We start from the raw sequence: 15590 nt of genomic DNA, 5'->3' as shown, positions 1-15590 counted from the left end.
TCCCCCACATGTCAGTGCCAGGGCTCCCCCCGCACAGGTGTCCGTGCCAGCCCCCCCACGCACACTCAGGTGTCCGTGCTGGGCTCCCCCAAGCTCAGGGAAGTGCAAAGCAGTGGCTGGGGTGCTGGGAGGGAGCTGTGCCAGGGCAAAAGGGAGAAAGGAAGCAAGTGAGCGCACAGATGGCAGCGCGTGAGCGCACAAGGAGCAGCACAGGGCAGCTCGTGAGTGCACGGGGGCAGTGTGTGAGTGCACGGGCACATGAGCATGACCAGCTGTGAGCACAAGGGTAGCCTGTGTCCCGCTGCCCGGGGCTCCTGTGCTGGGAAGTTGGTGGGGGGTGCGCCTGGAGAGGCCAGCAAGCATCAGAGCCTGGTGATCTGTGGGGCATTCAATGCCAACAAGCCAGCCTCCCTCTGGCGCCCCGCAGAGCAAGGGCCTGGGGGTGGGCACAGGCAGGCAGGGCGTGTGCGTTGGGGGCTCCTATACTGCATTAAAGGCCCTGCCCTGTGGCGCTGCCCACCTGAGGCCGAGTGCTTCCAGCACATCCCCCACCCCACACTCAGCCCCCCAGAGAGCCAGGAGCTGAACCCAGGCCCATGGCAGCTGCCCCTGCCAAACGAGCCACTGGTGTGAGTGTGAGAGCGGGTGCGCAGCCTCTGGGCCCCTCCACGTCAAACCAACAGCAATGACCATGGGGTCGCTGGCTCCTCAGCCTGCTCAGGGGAGATCTCAGCTTGAGGGTAGGGTGTTCAGCTGGGCGTGAGCTGCTCATCCGGGGGCAGGCTGCTAAAAGTGGCAGGGCTCTGGCCGGATCCGCTCCTCCCAAAGCCACCGGGGAAACAGCCTGGCCCCGCAATGGCCAGGCATGTCCCACCCTGACCCCCATCAGCCCCAGCCCAGCTGCCGCAGACCCGGCAGGAGCAGCTGCGGCGAACTCCACCCCCAGGTCTCCTGGTCTCCAACCGTGAGAGGTTGGCTTTGTCCCTGACTACACACTGCTTCGCACTAGCCACGATAACACCAAATACTCCAGTAGCCACCTGAACAGCCCAGCTCTCGCTTTGCCCCAGAGACACCCTGTGTGGCGAGTCCCGCCGGCTAATCACACCCTGCCTGCTGTGAAGCTGGAATTCCCCCTCTCCATTTCACTGCATGCCCCATCCCGAAGGGACGCAGAGACATGGCCCCATGTGCTGGAGCAACCTGCCCCAGGGCAGGAATGGAGCCGGGAGCCAAGACCTGACCCAGCGCGAGCGCCCCTCCTCCGCAGCTCACACAAACACCTGTGAACGGGTGTGTGCAGAGCACACCCGCGTGTGTGCAGTCGAGGGGCAGGATCGTGTGTGCACAGCTGCACTACACACTCGCTGGCACACACCATTCCCTCCCCACCAGCTCTCATGCTTCCCAGGGAAGTCCTGGCTCTGGTCCCTTTGGCTGGGGCACAGGGCTATTTTGGGAGGCCCACGGGAGCGGGAGGGACCAGCCGCCGATTCATCCCGGGATCTTTATTCCCATCTGCTGGGGAAATAAAACTACAGCCAAGCCCAGGTGCAGGGAGGGGCCAGGCTGCCTGTATCTGCCGGGACCTCCCGTACCAGCCGGGACCTGCAACTTCCCCAGAACCCAGCGCTGCTGCTTGGGGTACCGGTGACATTATCCCTGGTTGCCAGGGAAACAGGAGGGCTGGGCAGGTGAGGGCGGGCGAGGCAGATGTCAGGCTCTGGGCTGAGCCCAGGCTCAGTCACCGATAGGAGGAGGGGGGCTAGATGCCCCCAGGCGCTGCTCTCTGAGCTGCAGGAGACTCTCCCCCACTGGGAGCAGTACGGGGTCCTGAGACGCTGCAGAGCATCCAGCAGGGGCTGTGGCACACGTGGGTCAGGTTGCCAGCTGGGAGCAGCCTGCACACTCTGCTTGGCCCAGAGCCGTGAGGGCCACAGCGCCCCAACAGGCCACTGCTGGATGGGGGCTCCCAGCCCCCTGCTCAGGGGCCAGCTGGCAGCAAGTGACAAGGGAGGCGGCAGGGCCAGCAGCTCCCAGAAGAGGCTGAGATGGGGGAGGCTCTGGGGCAGGCAGTTTGGGGCAGAGGGAGTGCCAGAGAGATGGGGAGCAGGACACGGGCACAGGGCTACAGGCTGCACCAGCATCGGGGGCGGGGTGGGGCGGGACCTGGCATCCCACCCCCAGGGATCAGATCTGCAGTCACCCATCACTCAGAGCAGTCTCTGCCCCCGCGAACACCTGCAGCTGAGCCTGTTACAAATGTCATAGCCGGCCTCTGCCCCCGGAAGCCTCCCCGGCCCCTTGGAGACCCGGCTCCCGGGCGAGGGGCGGGCCCAGCTTGGCTGAGATCTGTAGCTGCTCCAGCATTTCCTGCAGTAGGGGCCGCTCCGCAGGCAGGCACTGATCTCCTGCCACGTCCCCAGCCCGCGTGGGGGAGGGGGCCATGTGGGGAGGCAGAGCCGGGTTCTCCTCTCGCCCTGCAATAGGGGGATCCCGCCCCGGCCTGCCTGGGGGGACCCCAAGCTCTAGCAGGCTGCACTGCATCCCCACACACAGTGCCCTGGACTAGAGACATCCTCTCCTCTGCCCCAGCCCCCCACCACAGATCTGCCCAGCCCCACGGCTGGAGCTCTCCGCAGCCTTTTCGCACCCTGCCCTGACAGCACACGAGAGGGGCACGGGAAGGTGCCCACGGGCCACAGACACCTCTGTGGCTGACTAGGCTCAGGGTTAGTGCCCTGTTGTGACGGGGCAGGGGGGGCCACAGGCGAACACAATGGAGGAGGGGACTCCGCTCTGCCATCGAGGAGCCCAGGGAAGGGGTGATAAGGGAGGAGCAGAGCTCCTGGGAGGGGCGATACCACGGGCACCACACCCACAGGCCCCCCAGAGGTCACAGGAGCAGGGCCTAGTGGTCAGAGCACAGGTCTGCGAGCTGATCGGCTCCTGGCTCCTGGGAGCTGATGGGAATGGCAGCAACTCCTGCTCCCAATGCACAGGGGCCGGGCATGGGTGATTGTGGGATCAGCCCATTGGTGAGTGTGCACAGCCCTCGTGATGCACGAGGCCAGGAACCCTCGCTCCTGAACCCGGCTCCTCAGTTCAGCTGCGGCGGCTTCAGAGGAGCCCAGGACAATCCCTGGGGTGCTGGCCACGTGAGCAGCGGTCACACGTGCACCACGAAAGCAGGACTCCGTCGGGGTGGGGCTCTCACCACGAAGGGCTAATGGGAGCACACACCCCTGCAGTGCATGCTGGGAGATGGAGCCTCCCTGGGCCAACCCTCGGGCTCACAGCGACTGCTGCCAAGGGCCCTGCCACAGACAGGCCCAGGGGGACCAGCTGCTGCTGGGGACGTGTGAAGTTTGGAGGGGGCCCAGCCGGGACCATCCAGCTCGTGGTGACAAAGCAGGTTGGGTATGTGCTACTGCTTCCCAGGGGAAACCGAGGCATAGAGAGGGGTGAAGCCTTCACAGTGAATCAGGAGGGAACCCAGGAGTCCCGGCTCCTGGTCCAGTGCCCTCACCACTGAGTAAGAGGCGTTGTTCTGGGGGTGGCTGTGCTCAGCCCTGGCACCTCTAGGGGGGCCCCCGCCCTCCCCTGCCAGCCGAGCCCGTGACGCAGCCTCCCCTCTCCAGAGACAGCCATGGGCTCATGCACAAGACTTCCTGCTCCACCCACCGCGCCACCAAGCCAGAACTGGAGAGGGAGACTGAGAGGGTGGCACAGCCTGGGAGGGAGGGAGGGGGTCTCAGCCCCCCATCAGCACACTTGATGCCTTCCCAGGGGAGCCAGCAGCGCCAAGATCTAAACTGCACTCTGCAAGCTGGAGCAGGCTCAGCTCCTGCCCGGATCCCATGCCTGGCACCCCCCCTACCTCCGGAACAACAGGGACGGGCAGCACCAGAACCACCTCATGGACAGTCCAACAGGGTGCTGTGGGGCATGGGGTGGCACTGCTGATCTCCCCACAGCTGCCAAGACAGTAAATGGAACAGCAGGGGCCTCCGGAAATGCCATGGGCAAGGCCCAAGACAGAGCAACTGCAACGCCAGCCATTCCCCTGGCCCCTCAAGACAGATGGGGGAAACTGAGGTACGGGGGGTGGTGGAACGCAGCAAATCAGGATAGGACCAGGACGACGACCCAGGAGTCTTGATCACCAGGCTCCGGTTCCAGCCTCTCCCTCGTGACAGTCTGGCCCACAGCAGTCAGCGCTCACGCTCCAGGGAGTCAGGTGGCATTGTCCCCCCCCCACCCAACCCCCCCGCAGTAATACACAGCTGGCTGGGGGAGGGGGGCTCTGCCTTCTCGGCTGCTCCCAGAGACTTCGCCTGCCAGCCACTGACCCGGAGAGCAGAGGGCACCATCCAACCCCCAGCAAAGCCCTCCCGGGCACCCAGGCAGTGGGACCCCCAGCACTCACCAGTAACCCCCTGCTGCATTTATCCGCCATGGCTGGGGGCTCGGGCGTCTTCTGCGCAGCCCGCCACGGGGGCTCCCGCCTGCCAACTCTCCGTCTCGCTGGCTGCACCCGGCTGGCACGGACACGTTGACACCAAGCGGTTCAGTCCACAGACAGCGCAGGAGAGAGCTGGGGAGAAACAAGACGGGAGTGACTCGTGGGCACAGGGGAGATGAGCCAGTCGGGAAGCGCCCCCGCCCTCATGGGGGAGCACCCACATCCTGCACCGCTGCCTCTACTCTCCTGGGGGGGTCATCTCCAGCCCTATCCTCCTGGGGGGGGCACACTCTTCCTGCACCCTCGCCCCCACCCTCATGGAGGGAGACCCCATCTGCACCTCCAAAATCTGGATTCACTCCTAGATTAGGGCCCGTTCCTGTGGTTTCTAGGGGGGTCACTTCTTGCCATCACATCATTGCATGGTTCCACCGTCCGGCGGCTATGGCTGGACTGGCAGGGGCTGCGGGTCAGGATCGAGGGGCACTGCCAGCGCTGGGGAGAGTTTGCCCAACGCTCACCCCACACAAAGACTGAGGTTGAGGTGGCACGTGGCTGCGCCTGGCACTGCCGGGAGCAGAGGGAGTCTGGAGCTCAGCTGCCGCGGAGGACACAGATGGCAGGCGATTTCCTTCTGCCCTGCTGCACCGTGTGTGCTACTGCCCGGGTCAGAGCTGCCAGCCGCTGCCGGGGACCAGCTGCTGCCAGACCTGGGGGGGATGCTGCCACCCCCCCATTCCTCAGCGGTCCACATGCTCGGGCCGCCCTGCTCACAGTCTGAGCCCCCCGCTCAGGCCCTGACAGAGCCCTGCCTCGCTGCCAGCGCACAGGTCACCGTGCCATGAGCGCAGCTCGCTGGGCTGCCAGGAGCCCTCCGGCCTCGCAGGGCCCCAGACTCAGCCCCACCCGCAGCGGCAGGGCCACCTCACAGTGCCTTGTACTCCCCTGCCCCTCGTCCTGTGCCCCAGCATGGCTCGAGCCCCCGCCGGAGAGCGAGCTACGGCCTGGGGAGGTGCCAGGGGAGCGGGGCCTGGAGCAGGCCGGGGTGGGAGTGTTGGCCTGCAGGGAGGAGGTGCAGCTGGAGCAGGGTGCGGGGCCTCTGGAGCCAGGCCTGAGCGGGTGAGATAAGGAGCAGGAGGCATCGCCCAGAGCTGATGGCTTCTGGGCCAGACCCCAGCCCCTGCCTCCTACCCAGCAGCTCCGAGGGTGCAGGGATGGGCTCCCGGGCAGGGGCACAGCGGGGTCACGCAGCCAGGCACAGACCCCTACCCTGCCTGCCTGGTCAGGGTGCCGGCTGCTTGGAGCAGGTGCGCTACAGGCGCTGCACAGAGCAGGCAGCGGGGCCGCTACTCAACCCCTCCTGGGTGCTAAGCCAATCCCAACACCCTGGGCCATGCTCCCAACGCCTTTCTTCCCCTCCAGGAGGCCCCAGCCCACCTTCCCCCATGGCTAGCTGGGCCCGGCTGCTGTCGAGCTCTGGGGTTGGCAGGCATCTGGCTCCATGTCCCAAGTGCCCCTCCCCTCCCCCCGCAGTAAGGATGCTAGAAAACCTCTCCCAGTCATCTCAATGCCCCGGCATTCACCAGGCACTCAGTGTGGTGCGTCTATTTCAGAGAGGAGCTTCTGGGCGAGATGGAAACAGAGAGCCTGCCTGGCACATGGACACTTGCCACCCCAAGCTGCCTTCTCTCCTGCTGCAAATGGATACAGGAGCCTCCTTCCCCTGCTTGTCCTACACTGTGGTCTGGTCAAACAGCTGCTGCATCCCACGCCAGAGGTGGCTGCATTTCAGTGGTGAGTGAAGAGTACAGTCCCAGCTACCAGTCCTCCAGGATGCAAAATGCCACCACCAAGACTGGACTCTGGCAATTTGCATGTAGGCAAATCAGGTTTCTGCTGTCTCTTGCCCACCCCACACCCACCCCTGCTCACTCCTGCGTGGGGAGGGGGACAGAATCATAGAATATCAGGGTTGGAAGGGACCTCAGGAGGTATCTAGTCCAACCCCCTGCTCAAAGCAGGGCCAAACCCCAACTAAATCATCCCAGCCAGGGCTTTGTCAAGCCTGACCTTAAAAACCTCTAAGGAAGGAGATTCCACCACCTCCCTAGGTAACCCATTCCAGTGCTTCACCACTCTCCTAGTGAAAAAAGGTTTTCCTAATATCCAACCTAGACCTCCCCCACTGCAACTTGAGACCATTGCTCCTTCTTCTGTCATCTGCCACCACTGTGAACAGTCTAGATCCAACCCCTTTGGAACACCCTTCAGGTAGTTGAAAGCAGCGATCAAAACTCCCCTCATTCTTCTCTTCTGCAGACTAAACAATCCCAGTTCCCTCAGCCTCTCCTCATAAATCACGTGCCCCAGCCCCTTAATCATTTTTGTTGCCCTTCGCTGGACTCTCTCCAATTTGTCCACATCCTTCTTGTAGTGTGGGGCCCAAAACTGGACACAGTACTCCAGATGAGGCCTCACCAATGCCGAATAGAGGGGAATGATCACAGCCCGCGATCTGCTGGCAATGCCCCTTCTTATACAGCCCAAAATGCCGTTAGCCTTCTTGGCAACAAGGGCACACTGTGGACTCATATCCAGCTTCTCGTCCACTGTAACTCCTAGGTCCTTTTCTGCAGAACTGCTGCCTAGCCATTCGGTCCCTAGTCTGTAGCAGTGCATGGGATTCTTCCGTCCTAAGTGCAGGACTCCGCACTTGTCCTTGTTGAACCTCATTAGATTTCTTTTGGCCTAATCCTCTAATTTGTCATAAACCAGAGCCACTGGCTCTGCTCCAAGCACTAGTTAAGACCCAGTTTTAGGCGCGGAGCTCAAGGGCAGAAGGAACCACGTCAGTGACTCCCGTCCAATGCCCTGTCACTCTGTCTAGCATGGCTCAATGTCACCCAGGTATCCTGTACTGCGCCCTAGAATTAGTGCCTGGCAGTGGGGCTGGCTCTGAGAGCAGCACTGCCCAGTGCCCCTTCACTACCGATGCCACACACGTGCCTGGCTTCTCACTGTCATTGTCCGGCCACCAGTTCTCATTCTCCTCTGGGTACTGGCTCGGGGCGTAGGGCATCATATGAAGATGTAGGGGGCTGAGACAGAAGGGGAGAGGTAGCACCCCTTTAAGAGTTAAAGGGGCTCTCTCATCTCCTCTGAACTAGATCCAGCGGCGGTGGGCAGCGGTGCCATCCCTGATCAGAGGGGACTTGGCTCTGGCACAGCGTCCTGCCTCTCCAAGACCTGCCGGAGAGCTAAGGGAGTACACTGTTCCTTTCAGAGGATTGGGCCCTCCAGGACAGCCAGCGCCCAGCCAACTGCCCTTTGGAGAACGAGCTTGGGGGTACATGATCCCTTTAAGGGCTAGCGGGGGCTGCATCACCCACAGATGCCTGACCATGGCCCTGGCCCCGAGTTCTCCTGTGACTTCAGCGTGGCCAGCGATGGAGAATGCAGTCGCCCCTTGGTAAGTTGCTCAGTGGAGGTTTGGCTCCCACTCGGGGCTGGACCCGAAACCCCCTCCAACCACAGGCAAGGGAGAACAACATCCCAGAAGGTGACAAGAGCCCTGTGTCCTTCAGGGAGCCAGAGGTCTTCCTGACGCAGGTGCTGAGCCCTGAAACACGAGAGCTGATGCCCCTTCCCGTAGCTCACACAGCCACCCCACCGGTCACACGCTCAGCCAGCCCCCTGCAAACGCAGCCTCAGGTCCAGACTCTGCAGGCCCTGTGGCAGGGAGCTCCATGGGTCACACTGCCGGGTCTGGCAATCTCTTCTGCTCAGAAAACTGGACCTGCCCTCCAGCCTCACACTGGCCCTGTCTGCCCTGGCACGTGACACCCCCAGGCAGGGCTGAACACCCCAGGCCCTGCCCTCCCTCCCAAATCCCCCAGATCCCCGGCACTGACCTTTCCGTCTGCTAGTGCCTAATCACCACCCAGCGCCCACGCGCTCCAAGTCCGCCCCGTCTGGAAGCTCCAGCCTCACTGAGCCCAGCTCTGCTCACCCGCTCTCACACACAGGGCAATGGGCGTGACTGACGGGCGCCCAGCTGGGAGCCCTCTGCCAGTGCCACCCCATCACGGCATCCATCCTCCCCCCGGCAGCGGCTGGAGGCTGAAGCCAGACAGACTGGCAGTACGGTGTGAGTGTTTAACCACCCCAGTAATTAACTGTTGGAACAATTTCCCCAAGGTCGGATGGATTCTCCAGGGCTGGTGACCTAAACCGAAGCTGGCTGCTTGTCTAACAGGAGTTACGGGGGCAGGGCTCTGGCCTGGGTTGTACAGGGGGTCAGACCAGGTCGCAACGGCCCCTTCTGGCCTTGGGATCTAGGCGTTCCAGCCCCACACCAGCTCGGGGATGCCCCCCGAGCCCATGGAGCTCAGCGGTTCTCACACCTCCTTTTGCTGCCCGGGGTTAGGGAGCCACAGACCCCTGCACTGAGCAGGGTCTTAATCCAACATCACATTGTGCCCGGACTGGGTCAGCGTGGCTGCTGAGCCCAGGGCAGAGCCCCCCCATACCTACGGGGGGGTCAGTGGCCCCAAAGGAGGAGAGCCCCCCACGTCTCTACGAGGGGGTCAGTGGCCCCAAGGGAGGAGAGACACCCCACGTCTCTACGAGGGGGTCAGTGGCCCCAAAGGAGGAGAGCCCCCCATGTCTCTATGGGAGGGGTCATTGGCCCCAAAGGAGGAGAGCCCCCATGTCCCCCAGCAGAGGCCAATGTCTTCCCCAGTAGAGGCTCCGGCTCCTTTAAACGGGGGGGGGGGGTGGCGGGTTACATCAGCTGCCACATGGTTACTCCCCGGCCCTGCCCCACCACATGCCGGGTGGAAAATTACTGAGATGGGGACCCCCCCCTGCCCCGGCCCCCGTCCGCGTCCCCCGCTACGTCCGCCCCCCGCTCCCCCTACCCTGCCCCGCCCCCAGCGGGCGGAGCACGGGCCCCGTGGGAATGGGGGGGGCGCTACCCAGGCTAGCTCCGGGGTCGTCGCTCCGGCCCCCGCCGGGCTCGGGCGACCCGAGGTGGGAAGAGGCGGGTCAGGCTCGCCGAGCCTGAGAGCAACTAACGTAACCAAGGAGCGGGGCTACCCTGGGGGCCCCATGTACCAGCGCCCCCTCCCCAGGCATCGCCCCCTCCTCATGAACCACCCCCCCATCTGGGCACCGCCCCCCGGGCATCCCCCGTCCTTAGGCACCGCCCCTCCCCATGTCCTGCCCCCGGGTATCCACCCCCCGTGTACCAGCCCCCCCTCCCCAGGCACCGCCCCCCCAGCGGTGCTGGAACAATGTTGACGGTGGGGGTGCAGATGATGGGAACCATGGAAACCACGGATTCCCTGTTTGATGTTACCGCTCCCTTGCCGGCCCCTAGACCCTGTGGTGCCTCCCCCGCCCCCCCACTGGCTCTGCGCCCCCCGCTTCCCCCTTGCTCTGCGCCCCCCCACTGGCTCTGCGCTCCCCGCTCCCCCCGCTTCCCCCTTGCTCTGCGCCCCACCACTGGCTCTGCTCCCCTCGGCTCTGCGCCCCCCGCTCCCCCCGGCTCTGCGCCCCCCCACTGGCTCTGCTCCCCTCGGCTCTGCGCCCCCCGCTCCCCCCGGTTCTGCGCCCCCCCACTGGCTCTGCTCCCCTCGGCTCTGCGCCCCCCGCTCCCCCCGGTTCTGCGCCCCCCCACTGGCTCTGCTCCCCTTGGCTCTGCGCCCCCCGCTCCCCCCGGTTCTGCGCCCCCCCACTGGCTCTGCGCTCCCCGCTCCCCCCGGTTCTGCGCCCCCCCACTGGCTCTGCGCTCCCCGCTCCCCTCGGCTCTGCGCCCCCCCACTGGCTCTGCGCTCCCCGCTCCCCCCTGGCTCTGCGCCCCCCGCTCCGCCCGGCTCTGCGCCTCCCCACTGGCTCTGCGCTCCCCGCTCCCCCCGGCTCTGCGCTCCCCCACTGGCTCTGCGCTCCCCGCTCCCCCCTGGCTCTGCGCCCCCCCCACTGGCTCTGCGCTCCCCGCTCCCCCCGGCTCTGCGCCCCCCCACTGGCTCTGCGCTCCCCGCTCCCCCCGGCTCTGCGCCCCCCCACTGGCTCTGCGCTCCCCGCTCCCCCCGGCTCTGCGCTCCCCCACTGGCTCTGCGCTCCCCGCTCCCCCCTGGCTCTGCGCCCCCCCACTGGCTCTGCGCTCCCCGCTCCCCCCTGGCTCTGCGCCCCCCCACTGTCTCTGCGCCCCCCGCTCCGCCCGGCTCTGCGCTCCCCGCTCCCCCCGGCTCTGCGCTCCCCCACTGGCTCTGCGCTCCCCGCTCCCCCCTGGCTCTGCGCCCCCCCACTGGCTCTGCGCTCCCCGCTCCCCCCGGCTCTGCGCTCCCCCACTGGCTCTGCGCTCCCCGCTCCCCCCTGGCTCTGCGCCCCCCCACTGGCTCTGCGCTCCCCGCTCCCCCCGGCTCTGCGCTCCCCGCAGCTCTGCGCCCCCCACCCCGGCTCTGCGCCCCGCCCCTTACCCTCTCCATGCCGCCCGGGGCCGGCTCGCAGCCCGGCCAGGTGGATCCCCGCGCGGACGTTGCGTCAGCCCCGGTCCAGCCCGCGGGCCCCGCTGCTCCTTCCCCGGCCGGGATACGCTGGGGACGCGGCGGCTGCTTCGCGGGGGCTTCTGCTGCCGAGTTGCAGGAAAGTTTGGGAGCTTGGGGGGCAAAAGCAGGCAAGCCCCGCCCCCCAGTCGGCTCCGCCCCCAGCCGGCAGGCTCCAGCCCCGACCCCGCGTCGCTGCCCCGCTCTCTCCCGGGGGCTGGGGGCCGTGTGCTCCGCGCTCCTTCAGTGCGCGTGTAAACACAACCCGGTGTGGGGCGGGGAGCTGAGGCCGCCACGGGCACGCAGAGTCATGGACACACACACACACACAGCCCTGCACACAGATATACACACACACACAGCCCTGCACACAGATATACACACACACACACACACAGCCCTGCACACAGATATATACGCGCGCACACACGCACACACACACACAGATATACACACACACACACAGCCCTGCACACAGATATACACACACACACAGCCCTGCACACAGATATATATGCGCGCACACACGCACACACACACACAGCCCTGCACACAGATATATACGCACACACACACACACACACACACACACACAGCCCTGCACACAGATATACACGCACACACACCACCCTGGACACACATACTGCCCTGGAGACACACATACACACACACACACACAGCCCTGCACACAGATGTACACACACACACACACACACACACACACACATCCTGGAGACACACAGCTACACACCACCCCGGGGACACACAGAGCCATGGACACACATAGATACACACATACTGCCCTGGAGACCGGCGGTCAGAGACACGCACACACATAGAGCCAGGGACACACACAGATACACACACACCGCCCTGGAGATCGGCAGTCAGGGACACACACACACAGAGAACGATGGACACACATAGATACACACAGTGCCCTGGAGACTGGTGGTCAGGGACACACACACAGAGCCATGGAAACACACAGATACACACACACTGCCCTGGATACCAGTGGTCAGGGACACACACACATCCCACCTGGGGCAGACACACACGCAGCACCATGGACAGACCCCAAGCCCTGCCCGAGGCTCTGCACCCTCCCGGGCTCGCTGGGCCCGGCTCTGCTCTGCTCGGCCCGAGCTTGGGAGCCAGGGAGCGCGCCCCGAGCCTGGCGAGCCTGGGGGCTGCAGACACGGGCTGGGCTGGGCTCTGAGCAGGCGGCGGCAGGAGGCCCCCTCTCCCTTCCCCCAAATCCGGACCAGATGTTTCCAGTGAAGCGCATGAGGCCGGGACGCAGATGGGGCTGTGCGGCCCCTGGCCCCCGGCTGGGCCGATTCCCCCTGCCGCGCTCCGAGTGAATTAGGCCAGAGAATTTGCTAACTCCGCTTTCCGCTGCCTGCCCTCCCTTGAGCCCCAGCGCCCCCATGTAAACACTGGCATCTCACGCGCTTTGCCCTCTGCGGAACGGGGCAGGGCCCAGCCGGGTGCCTGCGAGTCACCATTGGCTTCGCTTTCATGTCGCGCCTTCCCTGCCACGTGCCGCGAAAACGTGTGTTTGGATGACCCGTCTCTCCTGCCCCCTGCCAGCGACATGCAGCCACCTCTAGAATGGAGCCAGCCACGGCACAGCAGTGCTGGGGGCACAAGCCAAGCGGGCCGGGCTGGGGGTGATTGGGAGGCCGGGTTAGCAGGGACAGCTGGGCTGACACTGAGAGGTTGCAGGAGCTCAGCTGATTAGTGTGACAGGGTCTGACACACAGAGCCCCAGACCTGCAGTGCCGCCTTCTGGGCCCCCTTCACTACTGTCTGTGGCACTGTGCCCCTAGCCTCCCGTGGAGACAGTGGGGTCACCACTGCGCCCAGGGAGAGCGTCCCCGCGGACCCCCAACACTGGGCCTGCCACCCAGCTCTGAACGAGGCCCAGTCTGGCCGGGCAAATGTGCTCTGGTGAGGTCACGGCCCCGGGGGGCTGCAGGTAGCCGGTGTCTCCATGGCCTCTGTGTGTGGGCATCTCCATTTCTGGCCTCAGCTGCACAGGTGTCCGGGTTCTCCAGTGCTGCTACTGGCCAGTGCTCTGCAGCCCGTTAGCCCAGAGGGCACAGGGTGTGTGCTGCCCCCACGCTGCATGCAGGTGGCGTCTCTTCGGGGCAAGGGCGGGACAGTGCTGCTCCTGCTGTCTCTGCTTTCAGTCTGGGGGGCCTGGAGGAAATGGGAACTTACGCACAGCAGGGGAGGGAAGAAGCCAGCGGAACCAGCCAGCGCTGAGACCTTACTGCCCCCTTACCCCCACTCCACACCTGGGCTGCGGGCCGGCTGCTGCTCTATGTCTGGTCCAAGGGAGCTCCCTGGCTCCTTCACACCTGCCTCCCGCCCCTACACCTCCCTGCACCCAAGGGGTCAGGGACAGAGCGGGGACCCCCATTCCTCAGCTCTCACCACTAGACCAGACTCCTCGGTGTCCAGAGAACGAGGCTGAGTCCCTGACGAAACCCTCCGAGCTGTGCTGGGCACAATAATGCCATGAGGTCAATGTACCCGTGGTTGGGGGCAGCTCCGGGCTGGCCTTTGTGGTGCAAAGGTCCTGCTCTGAGCCTGGCATTTAACACCCCAAGGACTGAGGGGCCCATGTTGGAGTGAGAGCTTGACCCCCCGTTCCCTGCTCTGGGACCCTGAGGCTGCAAGGCCAATGCACTAAGCATTTCCTTTTCCTTTGTTAAAACCTAGGAAGCTCCATCCCAGAACGATGCAGGAAGGAGGGTGCTGCCCAGCAATGCATTTCAGCCAGATCAGGGGACAGCAAAGTGAGCCATGGTGCATGTGCCACCTCTGCTTTGCCATCTGCTGCACACTAACATCTGCCTTTCCACGCTGTGCCCACACAATGCACTGTGACAGCACACGGGTCTTCTGTGTCCTTAAACACACCTGTGCCGTAGCTTATCATGCTGCTGCGAAGGCCTGGCGGGCTGTGGAAGGCATGGATCTGAACCGTACGGTGAACAGGGCTACCGGGATCTCGGGGACTGGGCTGGCTGCTCTGCACAGACAGTAACGGACTGGCACACTTGGGGTCCGCAGCACAAACCAGGGGACGAAGCTTCCTGGCCACCTTTGCTCCAGGACAGTTCTTGTAAGGTTGTAATGGCTTTAAGGGAATTCTCACCTGAGTCTGAACCACTGGCAGGCCATATCCACCTCGCCTTTCTACTTCTGAGCTGCCAGGACCAATGCTGAGCAGCTCCCCGGGGGTAAATAGCCAGAGAGCCCTTGTGTGCTACCTGCTAGCAGGTAGTGCCGGGCCCTGCTTGCAAGCTGCAGCCCCCCTCCCCTCCAAGGAATCGCGCTCTACAGCCCAGTCCCACTTACCTCCCCATTTGAAAGGAAGACTCCCCAGAACACAGCTGACACACACTGGGGAGTTTTGATGACTACAAGTGGATAAAATCCTGCATTCCAGAAGGTTTAGTTCAGGTTCCCAGAGCCCATTAGCCAGGCTGGCTGTTCAGAAGGGTGAATCAGCAGAGAACTAATACAGGGCTTTCTTTTACCACAGTTAAAAGCCATTAAAATGTCAATTTTAGATAACTCCGATAAGGTCGTGTTCTGCTAGTACCTTACTCCACAGGAAGTAGAGGGGGATTCAAAGAAGGGAGACAAGTATGAGGGGCCTGGATAAACTCAGTTGAAGAGAGACAGAAAAGACGGGAAGTGAAAAGAGAGGGGGCGAATCAGAGGGGACAGGAAAGAAGTGGGTGAATGGAATACACCAGCTAGACGGGAATGTTTGTTCCCCCTGTATCTGAGCACAAGAATAAAGGGGCAGTTCGGTGACTATGAAAGTGGACAAACTCAAAACGAAGAAAAGGAAATACACAAATATCCGGTGGAACTCACTGCCACTGGATGCCACTGAGGCCATAACTTAGCAAGATTTGAAAACCAATCAGACGTTTCTCTGGATTGTGAGACTGAGTTATAACAGGAAATACTAAACCAGAGCCGAGAGTTTTAGAAGGAATATTACCACCTCCACTCCCCGGAAGGGACCATCTAATCTGGCCCCTGTATAGCACAGGCCACAGAACTTCATCAAGAGATGGAGACTCCACCACTCGATGTTAGAAATGTGTCTCTGTCTCCTTTACTTTGTGCACTGGTGACGGTGCCTTTTGCTCAGAGGATATGGAACAACGGATCCACCACAGGAATTAAAGATGCAGGCAGACATCAGGAAACAGTGTTCGATGCCGATGATGTAATATTATTTTTTTCTAAACCAAATATTTCCCTAAAATTCATTTCTAGAGAAGTGCAGGACATTGGGAAAGCATCTGGATTTAAAGTCAATTACGCCAAATCTGAAATGTTACCTAGAAACTTCCAGACTCTGAAAAGTCTCTCCTCCCAAAAACATCTGGGTACAAAATGGGCAACAATTTCTGTAAGATGGGTGAGAATTCAGCCTAGAATTGCTCTATGATTTAAATGGGAAGACAAGGCATCAGCAAATGAACAGGGCCCTTGAGTGCTCGGGGAAGCCTGGGATTTTTGGGTTGGGAAGAATAGCCACA

At 63.0% G+C, this 15590-nt stretch overlaps 2 protein-coding genes across 9 annotated transcripts in view; one reads left to right on the top strand and one right to left on the bottom strand.

Moving 5' to 3' along the window:
* The window catches only part of SLC6A9 (solute carrier family 6 member 9), a 49358-nt gene extending 38063 nt beyond the window's left edge, over positions 1-11295 (bottom strand). For 2 of the 4 annotated variants that reach the window (XM_050961148.1, XM_050961153.1), the window contains exons 1-2: positions 10945-11295; positions 4430-4597 (exon numbers count right to left, since the gene is read on the bottom strand). In XM_050961148.1, coding sequence (XP_050817105.1) covers positions 4430-4459 — 30 coding nt within the window. In that variant the 5' untranslated portion in view covers positions 4460-4597; positions 10945-11295. Of the gene's footprint in view, positions 1-4429; positions 4598-4986; positions 5075-8376; positions 8498-10944 lie in introns of those variants that run through there. The other 2 variants (XM_050961150.1, XM_050961149.1) reach the window with 2 other exon arrangements.
* LOC127054874 (uncharacterized) lies at positions 5228-15388 on the top strand. Of its 5 annotated transcripts, none has more exons than XM_050961228.1 (4): positions 5228-5772; positions 6083-6259; positions 7633-7934; positions 8491-8689. In XM_050961228.1, the coding sequence occupies exons 1-4, from the start codon at positions 5620-5622 to the stop codon at positions 8687-8689; spliced, it is 831 nt and encodes a 276-aa protein (XP_050817185.1). In that variant the 5' UTR covers positions 5228-5619. The 5 variants fall into 5 exon arrangements, 3 of the variants coding, with proteins under 3 accessions (XP_050817185.1, XP_050817184.1, XP_050817186.1); XM_050961227.1 differs by lacking the exon at positions 8491-8689 and adding an exon at positions 13744-15388 and having other exon boundaries at positions 5620-5772; XR_007775355.1 differs by lacking the exon at positions 8491-8689 and adding an exon at positions 13744-15388 and having other exon boundaries at positions 5740-6259; positions 7749-7934.
* Positions 15389-15590: the final 202 nt, after the last annotated feature.

The sequence above is a fragment of the Gopherus flavomarginatus genome, chromosome 7 (assembly GCF_025201925.1).
Source record: "Gopherus flavomarginatus isolate rGopFla2 chromosome 7, rGopFla2.mat.asm, whole genome shotgun sequence".
Classification (NCBI taxonomy): domain Eukaryota; kingdom Metazoa; phylum Chordata; order Testudines; family Testudinidae; genus Gopherus; species Gopherus flavomarginatus.
This window is presented reverse-complemented; position numbering and strand designations above follow the sequence as displayed.

What these genes read in the sequence shown, in the direction of transcription:
- LOC127054874 (XM_050961227.1), top strand. Translation starts at nt 5,620, where the DNA reads ATGGCTTCTGGGCCAGACCCCAGCCCCTGCCTCCTACCCAGCAGCTCC. An exon ending in GAGGTGGCTGCATTTCAGTG is followed by an intron (nt 6,260 to 7,632) that starts GTGAGTGAAGAG and finishes CCTCTGAACTAG; the next exon opens with ATCCAGCGGCGGTGGGCAGC. An exon ending in GAGAATGCAGTCGCCCCTTG is followed by an intron (nt 7,935 to 13,743) that starts GTAAGTTGCTCA and finishes GTTAAAACCTAG; the next exon opens with GAAGCTCCATCCCAGAACGA.